This window comes from Nanorana parkeri, unplaced genomic scaffold (genome assembly GCF_000935625.1).
Source record: "Nanorana parkeri isolate BGI_ZX_2015 unplaced genomic scaffold, ASM93562v1 scaffold1290, whole genome shotgun sequence".
NCBI classification, from domain to species: domain Eukaryota; kingdom Metazoa; phylum Chordata; class Amphibia; order Anura; family Dicroglossidae; genus Nanorana; species Nanorana parkeri.
The window spans coordinates 251312-261209 of record NW_017307558.1 but is presented as its reverse complement, the minus strand read 5'-3'; the positions used below and the strand labels follow the sequence as shown (position 1 = coordinate 261209).

Here is a 9898-nt window from a genome sequence, read left to right as displayed (position 1 = left end):
TTGTTATCATATGACAGTAAATTGTGTTCCTGCAGGCTGGGTACAATGTGCAATGCTGAGCCCTCCCCCTCATCCATCTCATCTGTCACTCTGCTGCTGTGTTGCAAAGATGCTGCACTACAGGAACAATTGCTTCCAATGCTACTGATCCAGAAGAGAATGTGTAATATAGTTCAAAGGATTCTGTTAAAGCTAATGGGAGAGAATATGTATCTGTTCTAGAGAAGTGCCACCTGCAATGTGTGATCTGGACATCCCAGGTGGCAGTGGGGGTCCCTATGTCATCCTTGCCTAGGCAAGGAAGGAGGGCATGCTGGGCTGCAGCACAAAAAAGGTGATAAACCTTTAAAAAAATTAAAAGAACTTCACCAATTGTGGAAGAGTGATGGGGGAAACACGGGGAGCAAAAAAGTTATTGTAGCGGGGTCTGCTTTAAAGGTTGAGGCACAAAAACATTCATTTTAAAGACATATTCCATCTTTATTCATTTGTTGAATTAAAGCCTGTGATCAGTTCAATGCACAAGTTCCTGCAGCCCCAGTTCCATATGGAAGCATGGACTTTCAGTTAAGGGGCTGTAGGAATTAATAATGGACTGGAATAATGGACGGTTTCTTGTTCATAGAGTAATTCTAAGGTGAACGTCCACTTTATGTGTAAGTCAACTGAGCACATGGTCAATGTCTTTCATGGGGACTGTCACAATGTTCTCATTGACTTAGCAAACAAAGTGACTTGGCATACATGCAATGACAGGTGTAACAGGGTGCCAGTAAAACCTGCCAGGTTGGCAGGAAAAGTGATAGATGGTAGATACATTCCTCCACGGATTCTTAGATTCATCGTCTAAGGTAATGCCAGCAGAGATTTGGAGGTAAAGAAAAATAGCCCTTTACCTTGTATTGGTAAAACAAATCCTGGGGCTGGTGTCACTAGGAGTCTGATACTGATTACTAGGAGCTCTGGGTGGAACAGACTCCTAGTTCCATGGACTGTAGTTTAGTGAAGACTGCACAGGACTTCATTAGTGTGCAGCTGCACCTAGCTGGGGGAAGTGTGTGTCTCAGTGCAAGGAGAGACAGTGTGCTGAATGCAGCAAGTTCTGTGTTTGGAGCCAAGGCTGTCAGCAGGACAGGGTTCTGTGGATGGACTGAAACTGTTCCCATAGAGGAAACGGACCCAGCTCAGAGGACTATCGCTAATACCCAGTAAGGCGCAGTGGATCGGACTTTTATTTGTTTATGTCAATTACATTTTTTGGCTGGATACCTGTAACCTTTTTGGCGATTGAAGCTGGCAATTTTGCTGAAGAGACTGCGATTTTGCCTCTAAATTGAGACCAGTTCCTTACACAGGATTGATTGTGAAGTGGTCAGCAATCGACTATTTCTCTGCAATTCATCATGACAGAAAGTCTCTAGGTCCAAATAACAAACGCATGTTTCTCTTGCCTTCTAGTGCACCCCCATATGGTTCAGCCACTGACTCATACATGCCCAATAGTTCCAAGCAATGCAGCATGTTCTAGCACTGAGTCCTGGGTAGACATTGCTCCTTTGTTGCACCAGTTTTAAACTTTGGCTCAGAAAATGGTGAATAGTTTAAGAAATCCCTTGTGTTCATGCTTGGCACAAGATAAGTTGGAATTAGCTGAGGAGAAGCACTGAGAATTGGGCCCTTGGTTGTGCCTAAACCTGACAGACAGACTACAGGGTGACAGGATACAGAAACCAGAAGATGGGCAGAGTCATCAACAGGAGCCAGAGATCAAGAAGCAATATGAGAATTCACCAGGAGTAAAATGGGAACTGCAACAAAATGCAGGAGAGACGCTGTTAGGAGCCATTGAAATCTCTGGGCAGAAAACATAATGTCTTCAACAGTCACAAATTGAAATTACAACCAGGATACAAGAGAGGTACCTGTAAAGGGCCAGCATATCCAAGCAGCATCAGGCTGTGTTCAGCATAACTGAGGCACCTCACAGCTGCTGGTTATAGGTTTCCTTAAACTCAACAGGCAGCAGAGCTTTAGTAGGTGCACCTGCGCATGGCAATTTTTCCCTTCACAGACACATATACTTACCTTCATGTAAACCTCCTACAGCTCCGGGAGCCAAGAAAAGTCTTGTGTAAGCTACAAGTTGCCAAAGTCATAGCTTAGACTAGGCTATGGATTCCCTGAATGACCCAGTGCTGTTAAATGTAGTCTTTCTCAACCTGGGTGCCATCTTGTTTCATCTAGGGCCATGTCAAGTTTGCATACTGCAAACTTTGCATACTACATCATGCCTTTTGATGAAGCAGGTGGGCCGGCCACAATCACCATGGAAAAACATGATGCTAATCAAGGGTGTTCAGCATCCAGGATCACCCCAGCATTCAGAAGAGGATGGAAGTCCATCCATCCAGACCTGCTCCACCTCCCACCCTCTGCCATGCCGTCTCAGCCATGCTGTGGTAATGATTAGGACTCTGATGAGAAGGCGGAAACCTGACCTGAAGTGGGCTCCTTATTTGAAGGGGCACCCTGATGTAAAGGTGGGGAGTCGGGTGTAAAGGGAATTTCTCATGTGAAGGTGGGGCTTCTGATGTGAAGGACTATAATATGAAGGGGACTCCGGATGTGAAAGGGAAAGACTCTGATGTGAAGCGGGATCCTTCTGTGAAGGGGGGTTTCTTATGTGAAGGGCAGCTCCTGATATGAAGCTGAGCTTCTGATGTGAAGAGGGACCCCTGACGTCATGTGAAGGGGGCTCCCAATGTGAATGGGGCTTCTGATTTTGAAAAGGGGAGATCCTGATGTGAAGGGGGGTTTCTGATGTGATGTGAAGGGGGTTCCTGATGTATATGGGGTTTTTGATTTGAAAAGGGGAGATCCTGACGTGAAGGGAGATCCTGATGTTAAGGTGGGAGTCTGATGTGAAGAAGGGCTCCTCATATGACGTGAAGGGGGCTCCTGATGTATATGGAGCTTCTGATTTGAAAAGGGGGAACCTGATGTGAAGTTGGGAATCCTTTTTATGTTTTACATTTAGACTAGAGTGCTTCTAGATTTTGCATACATTTAAAGAGTGCTGTGACTGAAAAAAAGATTGACAAATGCTGGTCTAATGTGATGAGGCACATGCCCCTCCTTATACCTAGAAGCACTGGGTATTTTCTTCAGCTCCTGGCACTTAACAGAATGACAAGGGAGAGAAGTAAAGGTAGGTGTATGCTGCTGGCAGGGCAGGACTGGAAAACTTTGGCATGGGAGGCCAAGCCAACTAGCCCTCTCAAGTAAGACACAGATTTTTGTGTGCTAAAAAAAACTGTACCATTCTAAGTGTACCAAGGTACTGCAACCTTTGGTGGGCATGGTGAAAGGTGGGTGTTCCTTACGGATATTGTTCATTGTGACACAGCTTTTCACATTCCAGCATCAGCTTCCTTTGCAGCTTTCAGCATGTGGTCACAAAATTTTTAGATACGGATTCCAAGGAGTCTGTCCCTTTTAGGGTGCACCGCATCCTTAATATACAAGGCAACAGGGAAAGAAAAACCTATGTGGGATTTTTTAAGGTACAAAAAATTATCCTACAACTTGTAAACTGGTAAAATTGTTCAAACAATCAATATACATGTTTAAAATGGGATAAAAAGATACATCTGTAGGCATCAAGCTACTATCCACACCTTCACCTCAAACCCATCAGCCATATGATCTCATGTCAAACTATTTTGTGATACTGTAACAAATACATTTTGTTGAGTTTGTTGTTAACAAAACTGAACTGACAGTCTTGGGACAGCCCCCGTGGGAACCGATCAGTAGATATGGCAAAATATACATATAACATCTTTAGGTGTCTGTCCAAAGAACTAAGTTAAACAAAAAGATCCAGAGGATCTTAAGGTGGGTCTAGGAAAACTGAGCAAAGAGGAAGAAACAGTGGGTAGAGGAAAGAGCGGAGGGGAACGTCCAATGTACTTTGTTCTTAACTTCTGATAAGCTTAAGGATTTTGACATCCACGCTCTGGCTATTGTGCGTTTAGCTGCCGACAGTACATGTAACATTAGTTTAAATTGTGGGTTAGTGAGACCCGACGGTTTGACATTAAGGAGAGCTTCCTGTGGGGTTGATGAGATCTGCTTACCCATGAGTACAGAAACAATCTGGAAGATCTTGCGCCATAGTGCGGCCACAACCGGGCACGACCACCACGTGTGAATATATGTACCTCTTTCGCCACATCCTCTAGTACAGAGGCCATCACAATCCGGCACAAAGTGTACCGCCTGTGTAGGAACTATATACCAACGGAGAAGTACCTTTTATAGTTGGCCTCAAGGGTCAAAGCATTTTTGGAACATGACTTGGTACTTTCCCATATTTGAGACCAGGTGTCTTCGTCTACCGTGAAGTTGAGATCTGCCTGCCAGCGGTCCATATACATGTGGTGGGGCGGGCCTGTACCGGTTAGTAGAGAAGAGTATAATTGTGAAATCAGACCTGGGGCATGGGGGTCTTGGCTTCTCATGGTTCTCTAACTCCTCCCCTCCTCTTCCTCTTTCTGTACGGGTCCCACAAGGCTCTGTCCTTGGACCCCTTCTCCTCTCTATCTACATCTCCTCCCCTTGGTCAGTTAATAACCTCATATGGCTTCCAATACCATCTCTATGCCGATGACACTGAAATATATCTTTCTATCCCCCCCCAGTGTCCTTGTGTGTCACTAATCTACTAACTGACCTATCAGTCTGGATGTCACAACACTTCTTAAAACTCAACCTTTCAAAAACTGTGCTCATGATATTTCCTCCCGCCCATGCACCTTCCCCAAACTTTTCCCTTGAGATTGCTAACAGAACTGTCCATCCATCCCCCCATGCCAAGGTCCTAGGTGTCATCCTTTACTCGGACCTCACCTTTCTTCCTCACATCCAATCACTATCCAAATCCTGCCACCTTCAACTTTGTAACATCTCCAAAATATGCCCATTCCTCACCAAGGAAAGCGCAAAATTACTCATCCACTCACTTGTTATCTTTCATCTTGTCTATTGTAACTCCCTCCTCATTGGCCTACCTCTACACAGGCTGTCCCCCCTTCAGTCTATCATGAATGCAGCTGCTAGACTCATCCACCTGACCAACCGCTCAGTGTCTGCAACCCCCCTTTGTTGATCCCTGCACTAGCTTCCACTCGGCCAAAGAATAAAATTCAAAATATTAACAATCACTTACAAAGCCATCCACAACTCTGCCCCCGGCTATATCTCAAACCTTGTCTCAAAGTATCACCCTAACCGTCCCCTACGCTCTTCAAAAGACCTCCTGCTTTCCAGCTCCCTCATCAACTCCTCCCATACTCGCCTCCAGGACTTCACTAGAGTCTCTCCCATCCTCTGGAACTCTTTACCCCAACCTGTCCGACTATCTCCCACTCTGACTACCTTTAGGCGATCTCTTAAGACTCACCTCTTCAGGGCAGCCTATCCTACCTCAACCTAACCACTGAACTATCCATTTCTCAAACAAATCATCTCCACACAGCTACCTCCACATGTATCACTTGCCCCTCCCTTTTAGATTGTAAGCCCTCAGGGGCAGGGCCCTCCTTACCATCATGTCTTGAATTGTATTGTGCTTGTAATGTCTTCCTCATATTGTAAAGCGCTGCACAAACTGTTGGCGCTATATAAATCCTGTATAATAATAATAACGCAGCCAAATACCTTGTGATAGTCGAGACGGAAAAGCCCCAGAACTTCTTAGTAATTTGAGATTAGAGGTTTTCAACAAGACATTAAGCATACCCAATATTCCCTGGAGTTTCCTGGTATGGTGCCGAGGAGTGCTCTGTAAAAGCAATATGGTCTTTCTAAATTGCTCCCTGGTAAGTTCCTGGGTAAAAAAATCAGACCAAGAATTTACTTGTGTTGAAGGGCCTATGGCTGTCAGCGTCCAACTTAAGGTCCATTATGGTGGGTGGTTGGGAAAGTAGCCATTTGGCTTGGATTGAAGACCAAAAATAGATCCAGGCAATCTTCTCAAAAGTCCAAAAAACCTTGGGACCATTGCCTGGCGCTCGTTTTGGTATTTATTTACCTGTTAGAGAGACTCTCCAAAAATGTTTAATTTGGGGGCATGACCAGAGAAGGTGGGTTAAGTCGTGTATTTTGCATTGTGAACATAGCCAGTAGCCAGTTCTGTGTGAGGGTTGGTTGAGTGGAATGCTGAATGCCAAATATGCCCTGCGTATTATTCAAAATCAATTATTTAGATAGAAGGCATGTTAAAGTAGACCTGAAGCCAGGCCTAATCTGTGTCCCATTGGGGAGATTTCCCTTAACTATCTGTCACATAGCCACAACAGGCAGTGAGAGGAAATCCTTCGAAAGTGAGGGAAATCCCTATTTGTCACCAGAACTGTCCCCACTGAAAGATTTCCCATATATTCCTGTTCTGTTTACAACCCAAGATTTGGGATTTCCTTTCATTGATAACGGTCACCAGGACAATTACAAAGGTGAAACTTCCTAATGGGGACCCAGACAGCAATAACGACCTGACAGGTGTTCTAATGCCTCTCCACTCTATCCAAATCTAAGGCGGTTATTCTCAAAAGGGTGAAGAGTTTGGAGAAGGCAGGAGAAGTGAACAATCTAGGACAACATAGCTGAACTGGAAAAATTCTCTAATTCAGCGCCCTTTCCAGTTCAGCTATGGTGTCCTAGATTGTTCACTTCTCTGGCCTTCTCCAAACTCTTCACTCTTTTGTGAATAACCCTGTGCATAAAAAGCTTTCGTTTTAATTGGACTTTAAAAGAAGGTCTACAGGCTGCAATGGTGGATCTAATATTATTATACAGGATTTATATAGCGCCAACAGAGTGGGCGGTGGTTTATAATATAAGGAAGACATTACAATCACAATACAATTCAAGACAAGATGGTACGGAGGGCCCTGCCCCTGAGGGCTTACAATCTAAAAGGGAGGGGCATGTGATACATGAGGAAGTAGCTGTGTGGGGATGGACATTTTGAGAATGTGATGGTTCAGTGGTTAGTTAGAGGAGGGATAGGCTTCCCTGAATATACACTATATTGCCAAAAGTACACCTGCCTTTACACGCGCATGAACTCTAATGGCATTCCAGTCTTGGTCCGTAGGGTTCAATATTGAGTTGGACCACACTTTGACACTATAACAGCTTCAACTCTTCTGGGAAGGCGCCCACAAGGTTTAGGAGTGTATCTATGAGAATGTTTGACCATTCTTCCAGAAGCGCATTTGTGAGGTCAGCTACTGATGTTGGACGAGAAGGCCGGGCTCGCAGTCTCCGCTCTAATTCATCCCAAAGGTGTTCTATTGAGTCTGTGCAGGCCAGTCAAGTTCCTCCACCCCAAACTCGCTCATCCATGTCTTTTATGGACCTTGCTTTGTGCACTGGTGCGCAGTCATGTTGGGACAGGAAGGGGCCATCCTAAAACTGTGCCCGTAAAGTTGGGAGCATGAAAGTGTCCAAATTGTCTTAGTATGCTGATGCCTTAAGAGTTCCCTTCACTGGAACTAAGGGGCCAAGCCCAACCCCTGAAAAACAACCCCACACCATAATCCACCCTCCACCAAACTTTACACTTGGTACAATGCCGTCAGGCAAGTACCGTTCTCCTTGCAACCGCCAAACCCAGACACATCCATCGGATTGCCAGACAGAGAAGCGTGATTCGTCACTCCAGAGAACACGTTTCCACTTCTCTAGAGTCCAGTGGCGGCGTGCTTTACACCACTGCATCCAACGCTTTGCATTGTACTTGGTGATGTAAGGCTTGGATGCAGCTGCTCGGCCATGGAAACCCATTCCATGAAGCTCTCTACACACTGTTGTTGTGCCAATCTGAAGGCCACATGAAGTTTGGAGTTCTGTAGCTATTGACTCTGCAGACAGTTGGCGACTTCTGCGCACTGTGCACTTCAGCATGCGCTGACCCCGCTCTGTCATTTTATGTGGCCTACCACTTTGGGGCCGAGTTGCTGTTGTTCCAAGTTGCTTCCACTTTGTTATAACACTAACAGGTGACCGTGGAATATTTAGTAGCAAGGAATTTCACGGTACACCTGAATCCAATGATTTGGGAGGGGGGTACTTTTGGCAATATAGCGCTTATACTTTGACTTCACAGAGATACTTTAACTGCTCACAAGTGATATTTATTCTGTCATTGACTCAAAAAAGGACTGAAGCCAGAGGATGAGCACAAGAGCTTTGGTGACAAGGATCTTCAGCAATGGGGGGATCAGCCATGCCTTCAGAGAGGATCCCTACAAGCAATGCTGAGATATCATCTCTCTGGTATCTCACTACAGTAAGTCCTGTGGATGAGTTTATTGCGCCAAGTCCTGCACATGGCCTTCCATCACAGCTCGTTCACACCATGCTTTGTGAGCTGTGTTTTTGTGTACCAGATCAATGCAGGTCTCTGCAATGACGCAAAGAAAAAAATAGAATGGACGCTATTGAAAATAATGGGATTCTTTATAGTGAGTGTTACTGTGCTTTGGGAAATGCACAACAAAACGCTCAGGTGTGAGGGGATCGCTGCAGTGTGACTAAGCCCTAAAGCTTGGCATTTCACAGCAAAAGAAACCTATTGGGGGAATTTATCAAATCTGGATCAGACAGAATCTGGAGCAGTTGCCCATAGCAACCAATCCGCTTCAGCTCGATCAGTTAACTTTTTAAATTTAAAGCTAGAAGCTGATTGGTTGCTATGGGCAACTGCAACAGATTCTGCTTTGCTACAGTTGTAGTAAATTCACCATTATATGTCTCCTGTACCATGGACGTTATAAACCCCCAATGGGCCATAAGCGATTTGCCATGACTCATATCCGCCCCGCCGCGGTGCATTCTGGGAGCCGGAGTACGTCCGACCCTCCACCCGGCCGCAGCCCGTTGCTCGCCCTTCGCCTGCCAAAACTACATTTCCCGTCACGCCCCTCGTCCGTACGTGTGCCGGTAGTGGACGCAGGGCCGCGGAGCTTTGTGGGAGCTGTAGTACGCGAAGCGGCCGAGGCTTCCCGGAATACGCAGCGCAGGAGTGCGGCACGGAACTACAAGGCCCAGCATGCTTTGTGACTGCTAGGAGCCGCTGGAACAGCGGGGTAAGATGGCCGCTGCTGGAGGGACGGGACGGCGGCGGGTATTGTTGTAGAGCGGCTGGGGGGGGGGAAATTCAGTACAGGCCGGACTGAGACAGCCGGGGGAAAATCGGAGGAGGTTGAGGTGAGAGAAGAAGGCCGGGGAGGGGCGGTACTGTGTGTGGCCAGGAGCCGCAGTGTGTGGCGCATCTCCCTTCTATATTGTGTTATATGAGGGTAGATGGTCGGTGATAGCGGCCCGGGGCCGGCCCTGTGGGGGGAGGGGGCCTGTGTCACATACACATAGAACCGGACACTGATTTACATGGCCGCAGTGGTGATCAGATATGATACCAGGAGGTGTGTGCATGTATGTGTATACAGAGTATATGTGCATGCATGTATATCTGTGTATACAGAAAATATGTATCTGTGTATGCAGGGTAGATCTGTGTATGCAGGGTAGATCTGTGTATGCAGGGTAGATCTGTGTATGCAGGGTAGATCTGTGTATGCAGGGTACATCTGTGTATGCAGGGTACATCTGTGTATGCAGGGTAGATCTGTGTATGCAGGGTAGATCTGTGTATGCAGGGTAGATCTGTGTATATGCGCATGCGTGTACGTCTGTGTCTGCAGGGTATAAAAACAAACTACCGACACTGTGAGTGTTAAAGCCCCACAATCTGCTCCCCCCAACACCCCTCTCTTACCCATCCTGCAGGGTGTTTATTTTTACTATAGTTCTTCTCATCTGTGACCCCCCC

At 46.2% G+C, this 9898-nt stretch overlaps 1 protein-coding gene across 2 annotated transcripts in view; it reads left to right on the top strand.

The window, feature by feature from the left end:
* The first annotated feature begins 5856 nt into the window (after positions 1 to 5856).
* The window catches only part of SCAF1 (SR-related CTD associated factor 1), a 32778-nt gene continuing 28736 nt past the window's right edge, over positions 5857 to 9898 (top strand). Inside the window, exon 1 of one of the 2 annotated variants that reach the window (XM_018569126.1) lies at positions 5857 to 5861. In XM_018569126.1, coding sequence (XP_018424628.1) covers positions 5859 to 5861 — 3 coding nt within the window. In that variant the 5' untranslated portion in view covers positions 5857 to 5858. Of the gene's footprint in view, positions 5862 to 8908; positions 9277 to 9898 lie in introns of those variants that run through there. The other variant, XM_018569125.1, reaches the window with a different exon arrangement.